The 27,885-nt window shown below is 32.9% G+C and overlaps 1 protein-coding gene across 1 annotated transcript in view; it reads right to left on the reverse strand.

Annotated features, from left to right (window-relative positions):
- LOC145259303 (bridge-like lipid transfer protein family member 1) overlaps positions 1 to 27,885 on the reverse strand; it is a 454,810-nt gene that overhangs the window by 139,650 nt on the left and 287,275 nt on the right. Inside the window, 4 exon segments of the mRNA XM_080117188.1 lie at positions 18,099 to 18,248; positions 21,596 to 21,832; positions 22,752 to 23,048; positions 25,726 to 25,980. Of these exon segments, the coding sequence (XP_079973314.1) occupies positions 18,099 to 18,248; positions 21,596 to 21,832; positions 22,752 to 23,048; positions 25,726 to 25,980 (939 nt within the window).

The raw sequence follows: 27,885 nt of genomic DNA on the forward strand, positions 1-27,885 counted from the left end.
CGTAAGCCGTAGTGAAGGCAACCTTTCTAGGAGAAGCAAATCTCTGATTTAAAAAACCATAAAGTGGAAGACCAGTACCCGCATTAAGCTGGTCTGCAGTTTAATTTGTTGCTGGCTATCTTGCTCTTGCTTGTTGCTGGATCTCAAGATTTTGAACCGAGAGAGAGACTTAGCTGTTATACAAATCTAAGACTCTGTAACATCATATTTGTATAGATACTCCCTCAGACATTTGGGCTCCTGGATTTTAGTTGTCTGAGGGAGTGGCACTCGTCTGACAAGACGTTGCAATCATCACATGTGTGCGTGATTGACTAATCGTAATTATTTTCCTCACGCCTAAAGTTATTTCCCATGAAGGTGAGAAAAAAAACACAGCAGATGATCAGTGTTACATGAAATTACAGAATAAATAACAAAGTCCCCCCCTCCTCAAACCATGTCAAGAATGACTTCCTAAATAACTTTCTGCTGTTTATAGACTGTGCTGAAATAATAACACTATTTAGAACGCCCTTCTTAAGATGTGGAGGGGTGTCTGTTTACTATTCTGCATTTTCATCTAACAATTTAATAAATTAATTGATAAATTTCAGAAACTGAACTCTCACTGGAAATTAAATAACAGATCAAGTTTAATCTCGATATGTAATCGAACATTATTTGCTGCTGACTTTGAGTTTGATACTTTTCTGGGGTGCCACATTAACTGCGAAATCTTTTTTTTTTCTTTCAATATAATCAATATAGCTAAGATCAAAGTGTAGTAACTGTTCTCATCTCAATTCAGAACACCCTTTTTTGAGTAGTTGGGATTTCCTCACATAAAAAATCAACCATGTGTCATACTCTGGCCTTGTGGGGAGTTAGTAAATAGGAACTAATTAGTTACCTCCCTTGACCTACTACAGATGACTAGAGTTAGGTCTCTTATTTCCTGCTAAACAAAAATATTTTTTTTTTTATGTGATTAATTCAAGTTATTACAGATTCTTTGTTTGTTTTAGGTTACAGCTAAATTAGTCTTGGGACGATTAATTGGAATTGGAAATCAGAAAAAAATCAGAACTTTTGGAACTTTTCTGATGCCCAAAACGATTCTTTTAATTGTCTTCTTTTATTTGGTTTTGTTTAAAACTGGTACTAAGTTTTGGCACTGTTTTTTTTAATTTGATTTCGTTTTTGCTGGTAGTAATTTTTTAGTATCTTTTTTAATTTGATTTTTTTTTTTTGCTGAGAGTAATTTTTTAGTACTTTCTTTTTTATTTGATTTTGTTTTTTAGAATTTTTTTTATTTGATTTTGCTTTGCTACTAATAATTTTTTAGTATTTTTTTTTATTTGATTTTGTTTTGCTACTAATAATTTTTTAGTATTTTTTTTTATTTGATTTTGTTTTGCTACTAATAATTTTTTAGTATTTTTTTTTATTTGATTTTGTTTTGCTACTAATAATTTTTTAGTATTTTTTTTATTTGATTTTGTTTTTGCTGGTAGTAATTTTTTAGTATTTTTTATTTTATTTTTGCTGGTAGTAATTTTTTAGTATTTTTTATTTGATTTGATTTTTGCTGGTAGTAATTTTTTAGTATTTTTTATTTGATTTTATTTTTGCTGGTAGTAATTTTCTAGTATTTTTTTTATCTGATTTTGTTTTTGCTGGTAGTAAGTTTTTAGTATTTTTTATTTGATTTTAATTTGTCTGGCAGTAATTTTGTAGTATTTTTATTTGATTTTATTTTTGCTGGTAGTAATTTTTTATTATTTTTTATTTGATTTTGTTTTTGCTGGTAGTAATTTTTTAGTATTTTTTATTTGATTTTGTTTTTGCTGGTAGTAATTTTTTAGTATTTTTTATTTGATTTGATTTTTGCTGGTAGTAATTTTTTCATAATTTTTTTATTTGATTTTGTTTTTGCTGGTAGTAATTTTTTCGTACTTTTTTTTATTTGATTTTATTTTTGCTGGTAGTAATAACAAAATAATATTTATTAATTTTAAATGACGAGTAAAACTAAAATTTATCGATCATTTCCCCGACAAGTGTATTTTTACTTTTGAGAAAATATCTGCACATTTAACATGTTTTTACAGTAATCAGATGGGGGGGGGGGTCTGGCTCTGTTAAATATTTATATATTCATAAAGAATCTGAATCTGAAATTGTATTAGAATCGAAAATTTAGTATAGAATCGGTAATTGTATGGGAATTAGAAAAAATATTAGAATCGTCCTAAATCGTACTAAAAATAAAATAACAAAATATTCAAATTTTTTAAAATAAGGGATTCATATTATTTAGACTACTGTTCTCATCTTGAGTGGTGTTCGCATATAACCTTTGACCTTCTTCAGGTGTATCTTGTCAAACTCGGGGAATCTCCACAGAATTTCAAAAAACCTGTGGCGTAATGGATAAAGTACTTGGTGAAATTCAGTTGAAAATTACACTCTTCTGGAGGTTGAAGGTTCAATGCAAGTGACACTAAAAGTACAATTGCGAATTACTTTGGACTTCTACTTCATGGCTAAAGAAACGAGAGCATGCTACTCTCATGGATTAAATAAACGGTTCAGTTTGAAATTTCATGCATATTCTCAAGTTCGGCAAGACACACCTGTCAGAGGTTACATGACTAAAGTGTAGTGGAGGTAACATTTAAGGTAAGAGCAGTAGTTCGAATAATACTAAATATTCCAATTTTTAATTTGTTCTTACATGGACTTAGAAATGTTAACCATTTGGGATAGGTTGTTATAATTATTGTGTTTTATCTTTAATTTGTGTTTCTTTCTAATGAGTGATAGAAAAAGTAAAATATATTTGCAATTTAGTTGCTTGAGTGTTAATAAAATAGTCCCTCAAGAAATAGATCTTTTTAGACATGTAGATATTTTATATATGTTTTCATATAAATTTTTTTTTTTCATATATCAAATATAAAGTTAGTTTTTTTTTTTCATATATATAGAGTTAATTTTACATTACTTGTTTTGATGGAACTATCTATTAAAGATTGACAACGGATTATCTTCCTTCCATCGCTGAAATTTTAAGGGTGTACAATTTTTGTTTTCCTACAATTAGAGGTTTCCAAGTGATATTAATTTCTAAGCTTTGTCTGCTTACTAATTTTTCTTTTTTTTAGCATATGTGCTGCTTCTTTGAGTTGCCTGACTTTCCCTCTTGCATCCATGTCAATTATTTTTACTTCATTCCACATAGGGAAGTGTATCCCTTTTTCTTTCCATATGTGTTATTAGAGTTGCCTCTCAATTTTTTTCACACATACGAAACTACAGCCATAAAACAGAGACCAACTTCAAGAATACAAAAATATCTGGGGAGCCAGTAACTTTTCTCCTTTCTTTTCCAAGACAATAACCAACATGCCTGACAACAGTCTAAGGCCAAACCGATTGAAATGTACAAATAACACTCAAGATGAGAACAATAGTTCGACCAAAACAATATAAACAATCAGCCCTCATCTCAAAAATTCAGAACAGTAAAGTTAATTTTGTTGCAGTTTTTATTAGTGATAATAGCAATGTGGGAACACCACCTTTGTATTCAAATGTATTTACTAATCTACACAAATTGTAGCAAACTGTGAACTATGTTCTAGATTATGACGCAATATAAAAAAGGCAAAAGTGATAATCAATTTTAAGTTGTTTTGTTTTAATTTGCATAGGAGTCACCACTTAGCAAGGCCCGAAGGCTACTCAAGGATAAGGGTTATTGAGTGTACAGTAGTCATCGGGACAACAGCATAGTAATCATTAAGGGTGGAAATTAGGTATAACTTGATTATTTAAGGGGACCTGTTCCTATTAGACTTGAAGACTGTTATAGTCAGCTGGAAGGCAAGTCAGCAGAACAGAGTTCTACAGGCAGGTAGTTCTAAGGAAGAAGCTTTGTTCATGGACTCTGCGAGGCACAGATAGTGAGTGAAGGAAATTGTTGATATTGGTTGTAACTAGATGAGTGTTTTTCGTACAAGTCTATCAAAGGAGGACAATAGATTGAAGCTCAGAAAATAACAATAGAGCAGAGACAGGCTAGCAACGTCCGTCCTGTGGGAAAGAGAAAACTACGTTTCAAAGTCAGTTTTGAACTCTGTCAAGGCAGGATAGAGTGTTTCGAGCAGCTCCTGCCCAGATGTGGCAAGAGTACTCCATCCTAGGATGTACTTGGTTCTTATACAGGTAGAGGATTGCATCAGCAGTGAAATATCTACCGAGTCAATACAATAATCTCACTATTTTTCCAGCAATCTTAGCAATGGATTTAATGTACGTGTTCCATTTTACATTAGGAGTAAAGATCAATTTCAGAAGATTGTCGAAACATTATGCTTCCTCAAGACAAGAGCTATTCATTTCAATTATGGCCTGAGCATTTGACAGTGTTCTGGAAGTTGAAGGCACAATATTGAGACTAGAGGCCACATTGATTTTTCGAATCTGTTTTTTGCCGAACGAGGATAAAAATTCATCACACGTTCGTTTCACTTTATAATGTAAATGCAGTCAGTGTAGAATGAAATTCTATCATCGACATTGATTTCAATGTACATGCCATTCAAAATCCTCCTCATTTTTATTTTTCACTTTTTTTTTTTTTTTTTATAAAGGAGTCATCACTTATCAAGGCCCGGACGCCACTTGAGGATAAGGGTTAATGGGTATACATTAGTCAATGTGATCTTTGCATAGTAAACATGAGTAGTGAGAATTTAGTAATTTGGATTACTTAGGGGGATGGTTTATCAAGAACTTGTTTACATTGGACTTGAAGACAATCAAATTGCAGTCAGCTGGAAAGCAGGCAAATGGAAGAGAGTTCCACAGGCGTGCAGTTCTAAGAAAGAAGCTTTGTTCATGGAATCTACGTTTAGGTTTAGGCACAGATAAAGAGTGAGGGAAATTATTGACAAACAAAGAAAAAAAAAAACATTGCCCTCTCATCATTCAAAAATAACACTGATCTATGTCAACTTTATTGGCTATTTGAAACACAATTATTCAAATTAAATTGAAAATGTTTTTCTTGTTTTCCTTTTCTGGGAAAGATTTAGTTTTGAATATTAAAATTAAAAGTGATCAAACTAATAAAACACAATTATAAAAACAAGTTAGAATTATGAATCATGCAGTTTAACTATTTTAACATGGATTTAATGGGGACCATCAAAAAACTTAATAGATCTTTAATATTTCTGGAAATTTAATGCCAAGAAAGAGTTTAAAACTAAATATAAAGCTGAATTAATTTGTTTTTAAATATTTTTAGAACATAATCAAGTTTTAAACAGCATCAGACATTTTATGAATAAACTGCATTAATTCAGAGTGTTTAAATAAAAATGCTTACAGAAAAATTGACTAAATATCTCAAACAGCTACGGTCACAATGCAAATAAATATAGCAGAAAACTCATAAAAGCATCATTATCGTAATAATGATACAAGCCATCACCAGAAAATGACCCGCTCCTATTTACTTGCCTCCCCACGAGGGCAGAGTAAGACACATATTTTTAATATGGGGAAAATCCAGTTCCCCACAAAGAGGCACAGAAAACATAGAAACAAAAGCAAAAATTGTCCTTGGTCAGTGAAGGATTTCTCCTTCACTGACCAAGGACAGAAAAGGTAAAGTGTAGTGTCAGAACAGATACTACCCTTTGTTCATAGTCATGATCGTTGTCAGGGAGTCATCTCTAATGATGGCCTGTGTGAGTACTCCTAAGGAGTACAAATAATAATAATAATAATAAGCCAAGTAAAAACTAAAGCAAGAAATCTTAATTGAATTATTCTAATTTTGGTGGTTATATTCATGACGTTTTGGTGATGTAACCTCAGATCTTTTTCAAGTGCATCTTTTTAAAATTTTGGAATCTTTATTTTAAACGTGTAAACACGCACAGAATACCAAACTGAACAATTTACGTAATCGCTGAACTTTTACAGCCACAGAGTAACAAAGAGATTTCAATCCGTATCAATCTGACGCATCTAGAGTTGATTGTGATATCAACAATAGATAAACTTACAGCAAAATTGAAGATATACCAAGCGTTAATACGCATAACAATTTTCCAAGACCAAGCCCCGATGCGCTCTAAGTCTTCGACATGTATTATTTGTTTGGTGCAAGAACAATATCATTTTCTCACATATGTTACTTTTATATTTGATTTCTGAATTAATTCATTGATATATATATGGCCATGTTATACATCATTTTGAAGCACGTTTTTCGTTCTATCGAATCATGTTATTCGTTACCGTTCTAAATCTCTTCATTCATATATTTTTTTTTGCAGACTTTTCGACTGCATGGACAAAATTCAAATTTGCATGATTTTCTTGTTCCAGTTCAAACTAGGCTAAAAAGCTGCCAAGACAGCTCATCATATAAATGACACATTTGGCCCAGGAACCACTAACGAACGTGTGGCTAACGGTGGTTCAAGAAATTTCACAATGGTGACAAGAGCCTCGAAAATGAAGACGGCTGACTGCAGTTGATAATGAACATTTGAAAGCCTTGATTGAAGCTTATCCTCACAAAACCACGCAAGAAGTTGCTGTTGAACTCAAGGTCGGCTACTCAACAGTCGTTTGCTATTTAAAACAAATAAGGAAGTCAAAAAAGTTGGATAAATGGGTGCTGCATGAATTGAACGATAATAACAAAAATCATCATTTTAAGGTGTCTTCTATGCTCCTTCTAACCCCCCCCCTCGAAAAAAATAACCCATTTCTTGAGCGGACTGTGATGTGAAGTGGATCTTCTACGACAACTGGCAATATTTGGCACAGTGGTTGGATGTCGGAGAAGCTCCACAACATTTTCTGAAGCCAAAATTGCACCAAAAAGGTTATGGTGACTGTTTGGTCTGCAGCCAGTCTCATCCATCACAGCTTCTTGAATCCGGGTGAAATGATTACAGCAGAGAAGTACTGCCGAGTAATCGGCGAAATGCATCAGAATCTCCAACGTATGTGCCCGAGATTGGTCAATATGAAGGGACCAATTCTCCTCAAGGACTATGTTCACCCACATGTTGCTCAACTGACCTTGCAGACAAATTGGGTTACGAGACTGCCCCATCTGCCATATTTACCAGACCTCTTGCCCACCGATTATCACTTTTTCAAGCATCTCGACAACTTCCTGTACGAAAAATGCTTCAAAAGCCGAATTGGCCTTCAATGACTTCATTGTTTCCAGAACTTCAGATTTCTATGCTAATTGGATAAATAAACTTGTCTCTCGTTGGCAAAAATGTGCCAATTCTAATGTTTCTTATTTTGATTAATAAAGTTTATTATGAAAGGAGTTATGATCTTTTGAAGTTGAACGTCAAAAAACAACATTATTTTTGCACCAACCTAATATGAACTTTAACACATCATAAACACCCAAACTGCATCATTTCTGCAAGTTGCAATACAATCAGCATCACAGAGACTCTTAAATAAAAAGAAGACTTTGCTGATGAGGTTATGGAACAGCCGCCTGTTCTTGTAAGTAAATATGAGATAGGATAGTCGAGGATTCGAACTTGCGAAGCTAGATTTGAAATTGAGAATTCCGATCAGAAGTTAAAATAAATAATAGGAATATTATTGAAAATGGAATGTAGAATCACCATTGTTTAGTTCACATAAATAGTTAGATATCTGTTTATAGAGAAAGGAATGGAATGAAATGAAATTAAAATAAGGAATCTAGATCAGAACAATAGAAAATATTACACATATTTGTAAAGTAGGTCAGAGAAATCGAGTTTGAAACGTGTAAGTAACAATGCATGTTTAAACACGGAGGCATGTCATGCCATGTGTCTAATATGCACGTGTTGGTCATGCAATGACGTCATGGGTCTCAATATAGAGAGCTTTGGTCAGTCAGTCGGGGACTCAGTCAGTCAGGGGAGAAGAGAAGAGTCAGCGACAGAGCTGACATGGAACCTTGGAAGCAGACGTTAGAAAAAAGAATCATATAAAGACTTGAATTCCTTAATGCAAAGCCATAGACCGGTCGTAATGGAATAAACAACATCACCGTCTTTTTGTAACTGCGTCTTCGTGTTATGTATTCAACAGAAAAGTTATTGTCAATTTATATTATAAGAACTTTGTGAAAATCATCATCTCAAAAATAGGTAAAGATAATGTGTGTCAATGTTTATAGAAACACTCCCATTCACAGAACTGTCAAACGTATAAATGTCAAGCGCACTATTGGTCTATCTATCAATATATCAAATCTCCTCTCATTGTGTATTATATGTTGTCGGCTCTCCTGTATTAACATGTACCCTGTCTCTTTATATATATACAGAACTGTCTCTCTCTTGATATATACGCGATATATCTGCACACAACATGAACCTCTAAGACTCTTTTACGAAGACAAACAACAACAATATATAACATCAGTCCTCTTCTAATAAGAACTATGCAACAGTTTGGTCATGTCTTCACTGCCTTGCAGATGAATTCATCCACAAGATGGTCGCCTCAATAACATCCTTGGCTAGAGGAGACATAAACTGAAGACATAGATTAAATGTAGAAGATAGACATGAGGTATAGCCTGTGTTTTGTCTATTGCTTTTTTTTTTTATTTATTTTTTTTAATTACATTTTCACCCCAAACAAGGCGCATTGCCACTTTGGAATAGGGGGCTACTATCAGGGGCAGCAACTACTGGGGCACTATGTTGGGATTTGGGCAGCAAGATGTCGGTTCACGTTGCACTTGAACTTCTGCATGTCAGTACAGTTGGGGAAGCAGGAGCTTGGAATGGAATTCCAGAGTCTAGCGGTTCTGGGGAAGAAACTACTGGAGTAGAAAGATCTTTTACATCTAGGGATCTCTACTGTGTGGGGGTGGGATTTAGCTGCCTGTCGGGTTTGTCGAGGGTGTCTACGTTGTGGGGGCACAAGTGTCTGCAGTTCGTCAGAGCATTCACCATTAAAATACTTGTAGAAAAGGCAAAGGGATGCAACGTTTCGTCGATGGGACAGAGGCTGAAGCTTAGATGCCAGTTCAGGGCCTATCAGATTGGCGACTCTTTTTTGAACCTTGTCTAGGAGCAAGAGACTAGTAGCAGATGCACCGGCCCAAATGTGACAACAATACTCCATACATGGGCGAATGGTGGCCTTATAGAGGTACAGGATACTTTCAGGTGTCAGCAGTTTTCTAGCATGTTAGAGAGAGCCAACCTTTTTCGCACTGGAAAGACTCTAGAAACTCTAAAACCAATACGGTCATCGCTGACAGAATGCCTGGGGTTCAGTGTTATATATTAGTGCTGCCGAACATCACCAAGTGACCAAAGCAATTATTATTATCGTTGTTATCAAAATGTTTTTGAAGACAAAATATGCCAAGAAAATATTCAGTAGCAAAGAGGAATTTGGAAAGATAAAACAATTATGTTTGGAGGCATCATTGAATTCGGTATAAAGCAAGATGAGCAACAATTAGGAATTTAGTTTCCATCATCAATAGTGTAAATATGTGACAAAGATCAGGTGGTCTGCATTTTCAGGAGCACGTTCAGAATGATACAGCAATGTGTTGCAACTAGAAAAAGGTATGTTCTTCCTTTGCCTGATGCCAAGCAGACAAAGATGTTTATTTGTCCCATAGGGAAGTGTTTGTAAACTGTACCTATTTGTGTAATGTATATTGTGTAAACAGTCTCACACACACACACAAGATGATGAACATTATAAGCACTATAGATGATCACAAGTATTGACATGGACATACACTCAACAAACTAGAGGCAATAATAGGATAACATATTTACATAAGGACATATATAATATAAAGGGCAAAAATTCTGTTAAATGTTTATATGTATGTATATATGTTTGTATGTCTCACAAAAACTTTCCTTTTTTTTTTTTTTTGCTCAACTAACACCTTTATACACATTTCCACTTTCTTTTCCGCCTTCGCGTCCTGGTTTTGAGCCTACCTGCCTAATACAACTTTTTCTTTTTTTTTTGCTCAACACACACATCCAAACACCCGGACAACGTCGGGCACTCCACTACTGTTATATAGATCGACTTTATAATATATGTGTGTAACGACCTTAATGTTATATAGACTGGCTAAAGTGCGCCGCTTTCACATGTGATGCGGAGAACACATTTTGAACCAGCTCAACCCATGTGCAGTGACTGTTGTTATAAGTTATCAAATTGATGGGAGTATATTATTGTTGTAGACCCGTGCTTTTTTTTTTTTTTTTTTTTTTTTTTTACACAGTGATCACCACTTATCAAGGCCCGGAAGCCACTCAGGGATAAGGGTTATTGCAAGTACATTACGTTAGTGTGGAGATTTGATGAAGTGTTTACTTAAGGGGGCGGTTCATTAGGAATTTGTTAACATTGGACTTGAAGACATCCAAGTTGTAGTCCGGTGGGAAGCAGGCAGACGGAACAGAGTTCCACAGGCGTGCAGTTCTAAGAAAGAAGCTTTGTTCATGGAATCCACGTTTTGATTTAGGCACAGATAAAGAGTGGGGGAAATTTTTCACAGTGGATTCAGCTAGACGGGTGTTTTTCGTGAAAGATTGGCGAGGGGGGACCAGAGATTGGAGTTCAGACGAGCACCTGCCATGGAAATAACGATAAAACAAGGATAGGCTCACAACGTCTCTTCTGTGGGAGAGAGGTTGCAGGGTAGAGAAAAGGGCATCCCCCACCAAGCCACAAAGTCTATTTTGTACTCTGTCAAGGCAGGATAGGCTGTTTTTAGCAGCTCCTGCCCAGATATGGCAACAGTATTCCATCCTTGGACGTACTTGGCTAGGGGTCACAAATGAAAGATACCACAAGTAGTGTAAAGTGTATAAAATATAATATTTATCAAAGAATACAGGAGCCACTAAAGTGGTATATGAGGAACGTGTTCGTAGCATGCGGTTAAACATGGTATGAATGTCTCCATCTTGTCTCTGCAACCAATGGTATTCAACCATAAGAAGGTAGAAGTGCTAATTACTTATGTTATTCTTGGTAATTATCTGCTGCAGTTAGAATTGAACCTTTAACTATCATTTATGACTGATTCTAAATCAACGATTTTAAGCAATCATGACTGAATGAGGATCATCTACCCTTTGTGCATTAAATAAAGGGTTCAGTTTGAAATAATGTTGACCCTTTGTCAGATGCATCTTTCAAAGTCTAAAACCAATATGGTCATCACTAACAGAATGAGGACCATCTATTCTTTGTGGATTAATAAAAGGGTTCACTTTGTCAGATGCGTCTTTCAAACTATTGAAACTAATACGGAATTTTGAACTGAAATTTTTAATTTAATTAGACGTTTAATACTTACAACAGGCAATGATAATAAAGAATAAGATGGTATTTTATTTTGGCCGGGTAACGTTGGAGGAGATAGACGTAAGTGACCGACGTTTGAATTGGTGACAATGTTATGAAAATAAAGTGTTTTGATAACGGAAGAATGTTTTGAAATAGGACTGGAATTTAATGTAGAAATAATTAAGCCAGAAATATGTAAAACAATAAAATATTTAGAAAGATGTTTAATGACATCGGATTGGAATGTTTGGTTTTAATAAACAAAGATACGTGACAAAAGACCTGGCAACAATCTTTGGTTATGTAGATACATGATATAATGCGTTGAGAGACATAAGCGGCTGAAAAAGACGATCGGCAGATGGGATGGCACCCAGTGGGGGCAAGACTGAGAAATAAGATGTAGACAGGACTGTATCAGTGTCTAACCTTTCCAAGATGGGAACAACATCCTGGAATAAAGGTTGCCGAAAAGAAACCTAAGGTCTGTTGTTTGTGGTGGAATTTTTGTTGCAGTTTTCTATCCAATAAGATCAAAGACGGGTCAAGTGTATTCCCGACTTGGCCAGATGTTGTAACCCCACAGAATGGTATCTGTCCCTTTTGTTGAAGGTATGTCTTCCTTTGTCTGGCAAAAGATAAAAGATGTTATTTTGTCCCTTATTTGTCGTTATATGTAAATATACACCAGGTAAGTTTTTTTATGACATTTTGAAAATGAGGCGATCACATGTAAATACATGTATGAAGAACAGACCCATATTCAATAAGACAATTGTTACACACACGTGTATATATGTACAGAATATATACACACCCGACTTGGGAAATACAACAAATATCCGTTTTGGTACAGTTTCAAAATCCCTCTATATTATAATAGAATCAACACTTCTAACTGGGTAATGAGAATAATTTACCCTTAGGGATTAAATAAAGGGTTCCAGATTTTGAAAAGGTGAGCCTAAAAATGGTAGGAGGTTACATCAACAAAAACAGTATGAATATAACAACTAAGATGATAATAATTTGTCTGAATAAGTCAAAGTGTTGCAATAATTCTGAAATTTTAATGAATTAAACAAAACTTCTTCAAAATCTTAACACAACTACAAAGAAAAAAAAAAGTCTAAATAAGTTGACTATTGATAAATAAAATGACAAATAAATGTTGAAGCCCAAATCAGAATAAATGATAAAAAAAAAAACATAGCGGTGCTTGTTCTGCCACCCATATTAAAAAACAAAAAAGAAAAATCTGTATGATGTACGTATCCGTGACAGAAAGAAAATATTATGCACCAAAACATCATGTAAATTGTAGTTTTATTTTTATCAAAAACAAAAATCATTTTTAAACGAATTTGAGTTTTTCCAATACCCCCCCCCCCACTTTAAGAATGACTTTTGAAAATCTTGCAAGTTTGAATTATTTGTAGTTATATCCCTTGTTCATTCAAACTGCTTTCAAGATGGCACAGGAGATTGTTGCTCATAGTTTAGCCATAAGATTTTATTTTATTTATAAATAAAACTTCTTGATCAAAGTATGTGATTTTTGGTGACTGATATTTTCTTTCTGTCACACGTATATACTCTACACTGATCTTTCTTTATTTTTGTTTTTTTTCCATATGGCATGGTGGGATTAGATGAGCACCAAAATAGCAATTCACAAAATATATGAATCAAGATACAGCGGCTAATAAAAAAAGAAATCTATCTAATACAAGATGCATTGATGAAAATCAAGCCATCGTTCTAACAATAATTAAATTTTAAACAAAAAGTTTTATTGATCATCGAGCGGACATAATAAAATAAGAAAAATTAAATTCAGATTTTCTTTTTTTACAAAACTAAAAACTTCAGAAAATGAGTATATCAACAAAATTAAGTTTTATCAATTTCATTTAAACAAAATATACCTTACTAAATGTACTTAGTGCTGCCCAGAATTTTTTTTTTTATTTTAATTTATTTTTCTTTTTTGTCTTCTTTTTGACATTTAAAGTATACTTTTATTTTTTTTAGGTTATTTTTTTATTTTTATAGATATTTTAAAAAAATATTTGTACAAAATCAAAGAAACAATAAAAGAAATAACTAAGTATTATGAGAAGAGAAACAATCATATTATTATAATCTATATAAAAAGACAGTTAAAAACAAAAGACATCTTACTAAATGTGCTTATTGTTGCCCAGGAATTTTTATTTTTTAATAGTTGGATTTAATTACAGACATTTCAAATTACAATATTAAGAAGATTGCTTAGTTTTTTAATGACGTTTCTAAATTTTTGAGATAAGGATTGGTTATTCGTATTATATGGATTCATTGAACTACTGTTCTCATCTTGAGTGTGATTTTCAACGTTTCAGTCGATGTAACTTTCGATCGTCTTTGTGAAGTAAATAAAGGGTTCCACTCGAAGTTCCAACCAAATTCCTGAGGTCGACAAGATACACCTGAAGAAGGTCGGCTACATTGACCGAAACGTTATGAAAATCACACTCAACATGAGAACAGTAGTCCAAATAATCCGAATTAGTTTTTTACGTTTATCTCTTTTTTAATTAATGGAATTTAAGACAATGGATGACACCAGGCAGATCAATTAGTTAAAAAAAAAAAAAATTTTATTTTGACAGACATTTTTTAAAATATTTGTACAAAATCAAAAACAATAAAAGACATAACTAAATATTATGAAAAAAATATAATTATCTTATTGTAATCTAAAATTGTGTATTTTTTTTTTTTTTACACAGGCAACACCACATTATCAAGGCCAAGAGGCCACTCAAGGATAAGGGTTAAAGTGTGTACAGTAGAAATTGGAAAATATAGTAATCATTAGTAATGAAAATTCGGTAAATTTGTTAACTTATATGGAACGGCTCATCAAGAACTTGTTTACGTTAGACTTGAAGACAACCATATTTATATAAAAAGGTATTTTGTGTCTGTACATGTGTTATCAACTTTCACGCATATTTAAAATATGAGATCGTCCGATCAGCAAAGATGGTGACTGGCGATTAGTCTGGTGTAGCTAACGTAAACAATTCAGATATTTTAAGATGAATTTTTTTTTTAAACCTTGTCATCTCGTCAATTAAAAGTGTACTTTTCTAATTAAATACATTTAGAAAATTATTGATTTGAAAAGAAAAAAAAATAAACCTTCAATTCGATTAATTTCCCCTTCAACGTTATCACCTTTACAGGTTCACAAAAGCAATGGAAGTGCGAAACTTGGAGAAAACCGAAAAAAGTGCTTGTTTTTTGTTTAAAAATGAACCATGTGACAACAATTGCAAAACTTTATTCCACGTTCACTCTTTTTCTCCAGAGAAAAGATTCAGCTCCAAGTGATGTTGGAAACTTAGGCATATTTCGAGATCTAAGTTATATTGGTATTCATCGGACTATTCTTCTTATCTTGAGTGTTATTTGTGCAACGTTTCGGTTGGTTTGGCATTCGACCGCCCTCAAATAGACAGGGTCTAACTCCCTTCTATCGCCAAAATTTTAAGGGTGTACAATTTTTGTTTTTAATACAATCAAAATCTTTATTAGAGTTGCCTCTGTTTTTGTCAACCAATTTTTTTTTACATATACGAAACCACAATGAGGAATGGTGCACCTTCTCCAAGTGATGTTACCTCAAGTAACTGCACGAAGCTGGATACTCCACCAGACTAGATAAATTCTTGTCCTGGAATCCAGTAAAACCAAGAGACCAAAACTAAAGATATACTACAACGTATGAAAATGGTTAATTGGGGAGAGGAAAATATGTTCACAATTCCTTTACGAACTCAGTGTTTGAGAGATAAAGAACTTAAATGGAACATTCGAATATCTATGTATTTCATATAGAGTTCAAGTGTTAGCACCAGGTAGTGGGCTCCTTGATTTCTGAGAACTTCGACTGAAGTAAAATAAAGCAAAAAAATAAAATAGAGACTAACTCAAAGAATATGAAAATATCTACAAAGCTAGTGACTTTTCTCTTTTCTTTTACAAAAATCAGTCAACATGACTGAGGACGGTTGAAGGATGTTGCAAAAAAGGCACTCAAGATGAGAACAATAGTTTGATCAATAGATTACTAGAATTTCAAATAAATAAAAGAGATATTTTCATTTATTTGTTTAAATATTTGGTTTATATTTTTTTCTGCCATTCCCTAGCTTTATGTTATTTACTAGCCTTCCGATGTGAGCAAAGTTAGACACAAGGTCAGTTTTTATAGTAGGGAAATTCTCAAAATAGGACAGTTCAGTAAAATGTTAACAAATTTTAATAAAACAAATTTAATATTTTTTAACTTTTTAAAATTTTACTTTTTCTTTAATAACTTTTTAAAAATTTCTTTAAGTATAGCAATGTTTCACTTAATTATTTCAAGTTAGTGTTGAACCCGTGGCGGGACAATTAACATTGTTGAAAGTATTTAGTAAAATATTTAATTATGTTTATATATGCAAAATAAATAATTATTTATTTATTTATATATATATATATATATATATATATATAAAATAATTCATGTGCATATATATATATATATATATATATATATATATATATATGCACATGAATTGATTATATATATATATAAATATATGCACATGAATTGATTATATATATATATATATATATATATATATATATATATATATATATATATATATATATATATATATTTATGGTGTCTTTTACATATATTAAAAAAAAACACCCAATATTTTTGCTGTGGAGGAGACTTTGTATTTTAAAAATACTATATGTCAAAATTATTGTCCGTGGCTAAATGTCTATCACAATAAAAACATTGTTTTTCGAAACGATCGTACAAATTATTGCCTTTGTTGTTGTTCCTTCTTATGAAACAGATTTTTATTTTTTAATTCTAATTTGAATTTTAAATTGTCAATCACATTACTAAATATATATATATAAAAAAATACATAAACATAAAATAATTAATTCATATATTTTATATATATATATATATATGAAATAATTCATATATTTATATATATATGAAATAATTCATATATATATATATATATATATATATATATGAAATAATTCATATATATTTATATATATATATATATATATGAAATAATTCATATATATTTATATATATATATATATATATGAAATAATTCATATATATTTATATATATATATATATATATGAAATAATTCATATATATTTATATATATATATATATATATATATATATATATATATATAATCATTCACACACACATATATATATACATATATATGCATATGTACATATATATAAAATAATTAACAATTCATTATTCATATATATATATTCATTCATCCAGAAGTCTCACAATAAAGATGAAACGTTGATGGATGTGTGACTTGGTTTGTTTCTATTTTATATCTCTCTCTCTCTCTCTTTCTCTCTCTCTCTCTCTCTATATATATATAAAAATATTTCTACAATATTTGATGCAAGATGATGGTTTAACCTAATTAAAAAAAAAAATAAAGAAAATCTTAATGATGTCCGTACCTGTCACAATATGTCATATTCCAAAAATCATATAAATTGATAAAATAGTTTTTTTTCTTCATTTTAAATCAAAATCAGTTTATGAGTAAGTGAGTATGGTGAACTTGCTCTGCCATCTTTAAAATTCATCACTGATTATCTCCCCCCCCCCTTAACAATTGTTCCAGATATAAACGATCAAAATCAACTTCGTAATGGATACAATAATATTATTAATTACTAAAAAATCGTAAAATTTTATTTTTTTTAGTTAAAAAAAAAATAACACTTGATTAATTTACGTAATTTTTGGAATATGATATTTTTGTTCCGTGTATCAAAGATTTTTCTGTATTTTTTTTTTTTTTTTTTTTTAAATTAGGTTGCATTCTGGACAAGCACCTAAAATATTTAGATGACTATGATAATTGATTTTATGAAAGAAAGTCGTTTTTCTTAATATTATTACCTCCATTTTTATTTTTTTGTCAAGATAAAAAGGCCACTCGAAGATAAGGGTTAATGAGTGTATGCAGGTCACTGAGAGAACGACATAGTGATCGTTAGTGGTAGAATTACATTATTTAAATTTCAACAAAATTTGTTTTCATTAGACTTGAAGACGACCATATTGTAGTTAGCTGGAAAGCAGGCCAGCAGAACAGAATTCCACATGCAAGCAGTTCTAGGAAAGAAGCTTTGTTTATGAAATTTGCGTTTAGATTTAGGCACGGATAGAATGCAGGGGAACTTGTTGATACTTGTTGTAACTAGACGAGTGTTTTTTTGGGAAAGTTTGACGGAGAGTGGATGGACTATAGACGGAAGCTCTGATGAGCACTTCCCATGAAAATAATGATAGAGCAGAGATAGATCATTACGGGTATTAGTTCAAAAGGAATATTATTGTTAACAGTAAATTATACAGATTAATGTTGGTCCTACTAGTTGTTATAATAATACAAAAAAAAAAAAAAAAGATTACTAAATAATTGAAGCCAGTAAAAGGAATAAAGGAGTTGCAAAATAAAAATAATTAAAAAAAAATAAATAAAATGGGAGAAACGATAACAAAATGAAAAACACACAAAAAGAAAAAACAATATTTTAGCAAAAAAAAAAAAAAATTATTAAAAATGCAACACGTAATTAACGTACCTTCATCTGATGCAGCCTGGGCGACACTCTCGTCGCCCAGGAACATCCGCCGTGCCAAATTACGACGGTACCAGGCTTTGGGAAATGATAAAATCTCGGAAAGGCGTCGCATATCATATTTGAAGGACGCAGATCCAATATCACAGATAGCTTAAAAGATAAGAAAAATAAATTAATATTTGATTCACCATTTTTTTTTTTTTTTTTTTTTCAAAAATTATGTTTTGGAATTTTTTTTTTTTTAGATGAGGATTAGTTATTCACATTATTTTGATTCTTCAGATTACTGTTCTCGTCTTGATGTAGCATAACTGATAAAGTAATTAGTGAAATTCAGTTGTAAAGTTACATTCTTCTGGAAGTTGAAGGTTCAATCCTCAGTGCGGGCGACACTCAAAATTACAATTGAGGACTTCTACACCGTTATGTTACCAACATGGATTAAATAAACGATTACGTTCGAAATTCTATACAGATTCTGAATTTCAACAGATACACCTAAAGAAAGTCCAGAGTTCAACAAGGTACACCTGAAGGCAGCTGGAGTTTACATCGAATGAAAAATGATGAAAAATAATGCAAGATGAGGCCAATAGTCCGAAGAATCCAAAGAATATGACAAACATTTTTTTTTTCTTTCAAAATATAATATACCTGTTTTAGAATATATTTTTAATGAACGCCATCTTAAATAATCACGTAGATAGGAGTAACAGTTAATATATACTTTCGTATTACAGAAAAAAAAAACTGCTCATTTTTGCAAAGCTTCCATCTTCTAAAATGTATCTCGATTCCATAGATAGCTATTTTATCTTTTTAGGATTCATAAGTGTGGGCATCATCATTACCATATTCGATTTAATGTCCGATTAACATGCTGGCATGTGTTGGACGACTTTAACGATCTCCAAAGTAACCTATCTCTTGCCAGGTATTTATTTATCCCTCAGGTTCATTTTTATCATTTCCTCCCATGTTTTTCTTGACTTTCCTCTGTGAGCTGACCCTGCTACTTCAACTGCTCTGCATCTAATAACCCACAAACTCATCCATTCTTTCAACATGGCTCTACTATTGAAGTTTACCACTCTGCACACATCCCTTTATACTGATCCATGTGATTATAGGTTTAAACTCTAGTTTGATATGGGTGCTAGTCTTGCCAGACTAAAGATGTGTGATACAGTGAAACAGTGTCTGTTGATGACTACTCAAGCAGACCTCCCCCACTTCTTGGATAGCATGTGTTGGACGACTTTAAGAAATTGATCTCCATTTTTATCATTTCTTCTGTTTTCCTTGGTTTTCCATTGCAAATTGATCCAACTACCTCAATTCTTCTACATTTACTAACCCAAGAATCGTCATCTATTCTTTCAACGTGACCATACCATCAAAGTTTCCTGTTTTGCACACACGTCCATATACGGTCCAGAATCTTCCTCTGAACTCATCTTTAAGACATCCACTGCACATCCATCAGACCATTTCTCTTCATGCAATAAAAGGGATAAAGACTTGGCCAGAGATAGGTTTGTTTGAAAGTCAATTTCTAAAAGTTGTCCAATGTGATCATCAGAGGTTACTCACTGATAGTAGCCAGTGGTATTCTCTGAAGTCTGGGTGACAACAAGTCTCCCCAAATTTCCAGTACGCTCCACCTCTTTCTGATAACCTTTGCAAATGACTTTGCGTGATCGCAACAGCTGCTTACCATTGATTTCTAGCTGGCAGCAACCATTGATCTTTACTGGGATTTGAGTGGCAATAAACCTCCCTAAGGTTCCAGTAGTTCTTTGCACTTTTTCAGTGGAGGTCTGAGTAGTGCTTTTTCCATCCTTATTGATCCTTCACAGCTATTTTGTGATATCAGCTGACTGATACTTTTTTTTTTTTTTTAATTTCATTTATGTTTATTTTTTTCATTCATTTATTCCCTGCTTTGATTGTTGGTTTGTGGTTTGTATGAATTGTTAGTTTTAAAAACACCAAGGCTATAAGTAGGAGGAAAACAGTCAGCTAGAAGAGAGTTCCATAAGAAAGAAACTACTAGAATCAAAACAGCGAATTCATAGAAACCACGAACCAACGAGTCGGAACTATAAGTGAAATTTCTGAGGAAATAGATCAGACAATTCTGAAGAACATGTGTCAAAATAGTATTTATAGGAAAGACTGAGACTAGCAGCAAAGTCTGTAAAAGAAAGGCTACAGAAAAGAAAAGACAAGACCAACTAAATTACGGATATATCAAGTTTTTTTTTTGGGGGGGGGGTAGATATGGTTGGGAAATAGGGTAGGTGAGAAAAAAAGATAGAAAATGTTGAGAAAGGTGGAATTTGAGATGCTAGAGTGGGGTAGGCATGAACACCTTGCCCAAGGGTGTCTGAAATAGTTGTGTTGTTCCTAGGAAAAATAGGTTCTTGTCCACAATTCACCTGATATTAAAAAAAAATAAAGAAAAATCTGAATGATGTATATATCTGTGACAAAATGAAAATATCATATTAAAGTGTTCGACTGAGCTTCAATCTATGGTTCCTCCTCGCCAAACTTTCACAAGAAACACTAGACTAGCTGAAAACATTATCAATAATTTTCCCCACTCTTTATCTGTGCCTAAACCTAAACATAGATTTCATGATCAAAGCTTCTTTCTTAGAACTGCACGCCTGTGGAATTGTCTTCTGCTTTCCAGCTGTCTATAATATGGTTGTTTTCAAGTCCAACGTGAACAAGTTTCTGATGAGCCGTTCCACTTAAGTTAACAAATTTACCGAACTTCCATTACTATTGATTACTATATTGTCCTTTTGACTACTCTACACTCTTTAACCCTTATCCTTGAGTGGCCGATCGGCCTTGATAAGTGGTGACGCCTATGTAAAAAAAAAAAAAAGTAGTATTTATAGAAAAGACTGATCAAGAATTGCTCAAGTAGTTTTTTTTTAAATAAGAATATCGAATTTCATAAGTAACAGAAAAGCGGCTGCTTTGTCTGCAATTTTGAAAATAATCTTTAAAAAAAATAAAATAAAATAAAAAAAGAGAGATAACTTAACAATAATTCAAATTTGCGAGATTTTTGTTGTAATGTCTACAAATCTCCATTATTCGCTTAAAAATGATTTTCTTTATAAAAATAAGACTACTTGATCAGTTCATCTGATTTTTGGAACATGATATTTGTATTTATTCATGGGTACGTACATCATACAAATTTTTCTTTCTTTTTTCTTTTTTTTTTTTTTAATATAGAGGGGATTATGGACAACAACCAAAATATTTTATTAAATTCATAAATAGGACCCCCCTCCCCAGGTCAGAGTAACTACAGAAGTAATGATAAGGGAGTCACCCCCACCCCAAAGGTCCCATATGGGTCTTCCACCAAGTGCACTTTAAGGACATACCCAGGACCTTTCATGAATGTGGTCACTCACAAATTAACTTCACATTTAAAGTAAGAGACAATAAATTTCATATCTTCTTACCTGAAAATCTCACACAGTTGGATTTAAATCCTTCTGCACGTAGACCTGTAGTGCTCGAGGTTGGTTGTGGAACAGGACCAAGGGTTCCACCACTGTTACCGATTACAGTTTCCCCCAGCCGTAAGTCTAACTTACGGCTTCGTGAGATGTGCACTTTGATGAATTCAACATTCAGACTTAAAGAGTCTTTCCTCGCAAATTCTGTAAATATGTGGCCTCCATGCTCTTGAATGCTGCCTGAAAAGACAAAAGTAATTGGAATAAAAAAAAATTACTTGCAAAGTGCTTCTTTTCGTATATGAACATTTGACACAAGAAGTTGGTGCCACCTGAAAGCGACTGATATTGATTGGCTTTGCAGCATATCAACCTTTTCCCTGTTATTCAGTGCCAAAAAGTGAAATGAGAATCCACAATTCAATAAGATAAAATTAATAAGAATAATATATGTATAGACAAACGACCACATGTCGGCCAGGCAAGACAAATGACCGCACGTCGCCTAGGCAAGACAAACGACCGCACGTCAGCCAGGCAAGACAAACGACCGCACGTCAGCCAGGCAAGACAAACGACCGCACGTCAGCTAGGCAAGATAAACGACCGCACGTCAGCCAGGCAAGACAAACGACCGCACGTCAGCCAGGCAAGACAAACGACCGCACGTCAGCCAGGCAAGACAAACGACCGCACGTCAGCCAGGCAAGACAAACGACCGCACGTCGGCTAGGCAAGATAAACGACCGCACATCAGCTAGGTAAGACAAACGACCGCACGTCAGCCAGGCAAGACAAACGACCGCACGTCAGCCAGGCAAGACAAACGACCGCACGTCGGCTAGGCAAGATAAACGCCCGCACGTCAGCCAGGCAAGACAAACGACCGCACGTCAGCCAGGCAAGACAAACGACCGCACGTCAGCCAGGCAAGACAAACGACCGCACGTCAGCCAGGCAAGACAAACGACCGCACGTCGGCTAGGCAAGATAAACGACCGCACATCAGCTCGGTAAGACAAACGACTGCATATCGAATAGGTAAGACAAACGACCGCACGTCAACAAAGTAAGAAAAATGACCGCTCGTTGAGTTGGTAAAACGACCGCACGTCGGACAGGTAAAATAAACAACAAATTAGCGGTAATCAAAACTTACCAAGTTCTGACTTTTGAAAACCAGAATATCCAGGTGATCCAACAGTTTGCGGCTTTCTTTGCCCACCGCCGTATGGATGGAAAATATACAAGGAAAAGTTGGAGAGGCACCCAGTGAAACTGAGGCCTCCTGACGATGAGAGTTGGGCTTGGTTTGCATATTCAGAAGCAGTGCTGCTGACTCGTGGTCTTGAGCCAGTTTGTCCGAGAGTATTAGTGCTGCCAGAAACAGAAGAGGTACCATCTTGATTTCCACTGAAGTTCCTTTCACGGTGAACGGATGAAGAACGTTTATGGTCTGAAAATAAAAATGAAAGTTAATTTTTTTATGACATAACAAACATACACTGTCAGATAGATTTCTCTAAGTGAGGAAATTTATTTACTATTCTCGGTTGTAAAATATGCCTAAATTTTAATTCATGCAGATTTCATAGTTATTATGACCAAGCCAATTCTCTTGTAAATATCGAACCTAATATATCATACTGATTTCAAAAAGTTTAAAAACAAAATTGACTTTGGTGCCATCAGCTAGAATCAAAACAAAAACATTTCATGCTCCAGTCGCATTCCTACTGTTTAACCTAAAGATTTAAAATTAAACTATGAATGAATTTGGGCAAAAGGAAAAGAAATATGTTGGCAAATCAACATTTTACATTTCAACTTGCTGACATTTTTTTGCACACGTTATTCATCCAAACAAAGATTTTATTCGTTACGAACCATCATTGGTGTATGATTACTGTTTCCTGTTAATTTCAGTGTTATGTGACCAGGAGTTTAAGAGTTTATCGGTAAAATATTTTCACACACACACATATATATATATATGCATATATATCTATGAAAGTGAAATCGTGTGTGTGTGTGTGTGTGTGTGTGTGTGTACATTTCCCTACAAAACTACTGTCAATTTTCAGTCTACAGACTCCAGATTTGACATAAGGAGTATTGAGATTTGGAAAAAATTTTTTAATCAGTTTCCAGTCTGAAATTTGGCTTGCAAGGTATCAAAGTTCAACGATTTGACCTTTGAAAACTTTACCAAACTCCAATGCCAATTTTCGGTCTAAAGACTTGAGATTTTAGATGTAGGTTACTTGGACATGGATCAAACTTTTTAATTTGATTTTAGCCCAAAACAATAAATGTAAAGGGATCAAAATTGGGGTCCAAGTTTTTAAAAGATTTGACCTCTGCAGGCTCTACCAAATTAATCAGCCAATTTTTGCTCTAAACATTTGAAATTTTACATAAAGTGTATTCAGACATAGGGCAAGCTTTTTAATCAGTTTTTGGCCGAAAATTTGCCTGCAAAGGAGTCAAAGTTGAAAGAGTTGACCTTTGCAGACTCTACCAAACTCTTCTGCCAATTTAGGGTCTGATTGAAATTTTAGATGTAGGTCACGAGGACAGGAGTCAAACTTTTTAATGTATATATACACATAAAGTTATGAACAGTACATAGGGCCTGAGCAAAGCCGGGCTGAACTGCTAGTATATATATATTGTCTTAGAAGTTTGTTTTTTTAACCTTTAAAACTATATAAAAAAAAACTTATTTAATTTTAATATTTTATCATTCGTTGGAAAACTATTTAGTAAGTTATTTAATCACCTGCAATCACTGTATCAACTTGCTTTCTCAAATTCACATGACGTATAGATATATTTTATTTATTTTTACATAAACATTTAGGCATCGCTATACATTCATGAGTACATTTCGGAATGTGTAGGGATAGCTAAATGTTTATGTAAAAATAAATAAAAAGTATATCTTGCTTTACTCTGGTATCGAGCACTTTTGCATAAACCTTGTTAAACACATTGAACATTTAACCTCTGAATAATATTAACCTGGAATATATATATATATATATATATATATATATATATATATAAGAGCAAACAGTTAATAAAACATGTTAAAAATCACTTTGAAAAAGAGTTAAAAACATATTTAATCTTAAAAAGAAACACTTGATAAGTGGATAGTCATTAATCCGCGGAGTTTCGAAGAAATACTTTCCTTCTCATCAGAGGGTAGGATTTAGCAAAATGCGGGATCGGATTTTGCTTGCAAAACTATTAAATGAAACTATAAGTAAGTCATAGATTTTACTTGATAACAAAAACTTAAGCAGAGAGAATATGGCGAAGAAAAAAGTGATTACACGTGAATGGATAGTCTGGTGAAAGGTAAATAATCCAATGATGGTAAAATTTTATTTTCTCTCTCTTTCTCTCTCTCTCTCTCTCTATATATATATATATACTCCCAAGTCTTCATCCTATTTCTCCTATCTTCCTCTATACCCTCTTCCTTCAGAGAGAGAGAGAGAGAGAGAGAGAAAGGGGGTAGAAATGAAATATTTCTCTTTTCCTGTGTTTTAAAAGCAAACTATAAAGTAAATTTGAATCGTAGCCAAATTAGTGCAATGGACCTTAATTAAAATTGAAATAACGATTCTAGACCTTTAGTTGCATCAGACATCTTCATCCTATTTTTCATTGGGGAAATTTATTTTACTAGTACTGGGACAGATATTTTCTAGTTTTTTATAACAATAATAGATATAGATTTCCCTCTTTTCTTTGTCTCTTTTTGTCTTTGTTTTTCCATTTTAAAAATCGAACTGGTGAAGAAAAAAGTGATTTCACGTGAATGAATAGTCTGGTGAACGGTAAATAATCCAATGATGGTAAAATCCAAAAATATAACTCCAAGAAAGTTGTTTTTTACATAAGCAGTAATATGTGGCTACACATTTATGAGCAGGTTTTGGTCAACGGGTTACTAATAACTTTCAAGTTAATAAATTGTGAGTGTTTATCGAATCAGTTGCCGGACATCCGAATTTCAATAAATCCAAATCCAGAGAAGCAAAGTATTTAAAATATGACAAGTACCCGCTTCAATTTCTGTAACAGTTTTCGTGGTTTATTTTTTTTAAAGATATACTCACTTTTCGCTTTCAAAGGCGGAGTTCCTTCTCCGACAAAGTTTTCCTCAGTTCCTTTGGTAGAGAAGACCGTTTCAAGCGAAGGTACTTGGATCATGCATTCAACGCGTGACATAGGAACACAGTTGAATCGTATAATCGACGATTCCACTCGGATGAAGACAACAACATCGACTGGAAAGGACGCATAGCCAACAGGTAACCCAAGAGATGTGGTAGATGCATCTAAGTCCATCAAAACCTGACCCACAAGTTCAGCTGAAAGACAGAACAAAGTTTTGTTTTAATATGAATCAAATACAAAAGAATCCTCTATTATACAAAGAGCATATAGTGTGTGTGTGTGTATATATATATACGGTTGTCATGTTTCACGTCATTTTTTCTTCAGCCCTTACACGAAACACCCGTCTAGCAGACAACACTATCAATAATTTCCCCCACTCTTTATCTATGCCTAAACCCAAACATATATTCCATGAACAAAGCTTCTTTCTAAGAACTGCACACCTATGGAATTGTCTTCTGTTTTCCTGCTTTCCAGCTGACTACAATATGGTTGTCTTCAAGTCTAACATAAACAAGTTTTTGAAGAGCGGTCCCATATAAGTAAACAAATTTACCGACTTTCAATTACTAACGATTACTTTATTGTCCAATTTCTACTGTACACTCTTTAACCCTTGTCCTTGAGTGGCCTCTTGGCCCTGATAAGCGGTAATGCCTTTGTAAAAAAAAGAAAAAACCAGCCCTTACACCATCTTGTCTTCATTCCTCCTATCTCTGTGATGTTATTAACTGTCCTTAATTATCATTTCTTTTTTATTCCCTACCTTTTAATTGATTATTGAATGTTTTTCTAACCTAATTTAATTGGTTATTGAATGTTTTTCTAACCTAATTTAATTGGTTATTGAATGTTTTTCTAACCTAATTTAATTGGCTATTGAATGTTTTTCTAACCTAATTTAATTGGTTATTGAATGTTTTTCTAACCTAATTTAATTGGTTATTGAATGTTTTTCTAACCTAATTTAATTGGTTATTGAATGTTTTTCTAACCTAATTTAATTGGTTATTGAATGTTTTTCTAATTGGTTATTGAATGTTTTTCTAATTGGTTATTGAATGTTTTTCTAACCTAATTTAATTGGTTATTGAATGTTTTTCTAACCTAATTTAATTGGTTATTGAATGTTTTTCTAACCTAATTTAATTGGTTATTGAATGTTTTTCTAATTGGTTATTGAATGTTTTTTAACCTAATTGGTTATTGAATGTTTTTCTAACCTAATTTAATTGGCTATTGAATGTTTTTCTAACCTAATTTAATTGGCTATTGAATGTTTTTCTAACCTAATTTAATTAGTTATTGAATGTTTTTCTAACCTAATTTAATTGGTTATTTAATGTTTTTCTAACTTAATTTAATTAGTTATTGAATGTTTTTCTAACCTAATTTAATTGGTTATTGAATGTTTTTCTAACCTAATTTAATTGGTTATTGAATGTTTTTATAACCTAATTTAATTGGTTATTGAATGTTTTTATAACCTAATTTAATTGGTTATTGAATGTTTTTATAACTTAATTTAATTTAAGCTGTTTTTTCTATGATTTTTAGTCTGACCTTTTTTTATTCCAATTTTTCAAATGTGGACAAGATTTGGTCCTTTGAGTGCCATATTTAATCTTTTTCCTATTTCTTCAGCTCACGACGTCTTGCTCACATTCCTCTTTTCGCCATAACTTGGTATGTTGTATTTTATGTCTTAATTCATTTAACTTAATTTTGTTTGCCTCCATCAATAATATATTTTTCTTGTCGGAAATTGTTATTTCTCTCATATACGGCTAATTTACAAGCCTTCCTTCATTGTTAATTTTTCTGAAACAATCGTCACAGAATTTCTCGTGCCTTCCAGTGTTTCGACTCGTATCCATCCTCCTTTCCTCCTTTATTACCTCGATGTAGTTCTTTCATTTATGCCTAGCCACGTTTATAATTCTCTTTATTTTTTCTGGAACGGCCATTGCAAGATTTCTCCTGCTGTTAACTTATCCATATTTCAACTTGTTGTATTTACTTTCTCCTTCTTTCTCCCATTAATACGTACATTTCTTCCTTTCCGGCACAGTGAGACTCACCAACTTTGTTTCATA

This window comes from Euprymna scolopes, chromosome 34 (genome assembly GCF_053919585.1).
Source record: "Euprymna scolopes isolate OS-2025 chromosome 34, ASM5391958v1, whole genome shotgun sequence".
Lineage (NCBI taxonomy): Eukaryota > Metazoa > Mollusca > Cephalopoda > Sepiida > Sepiolidae > Euprymna > Euprymna scolopes.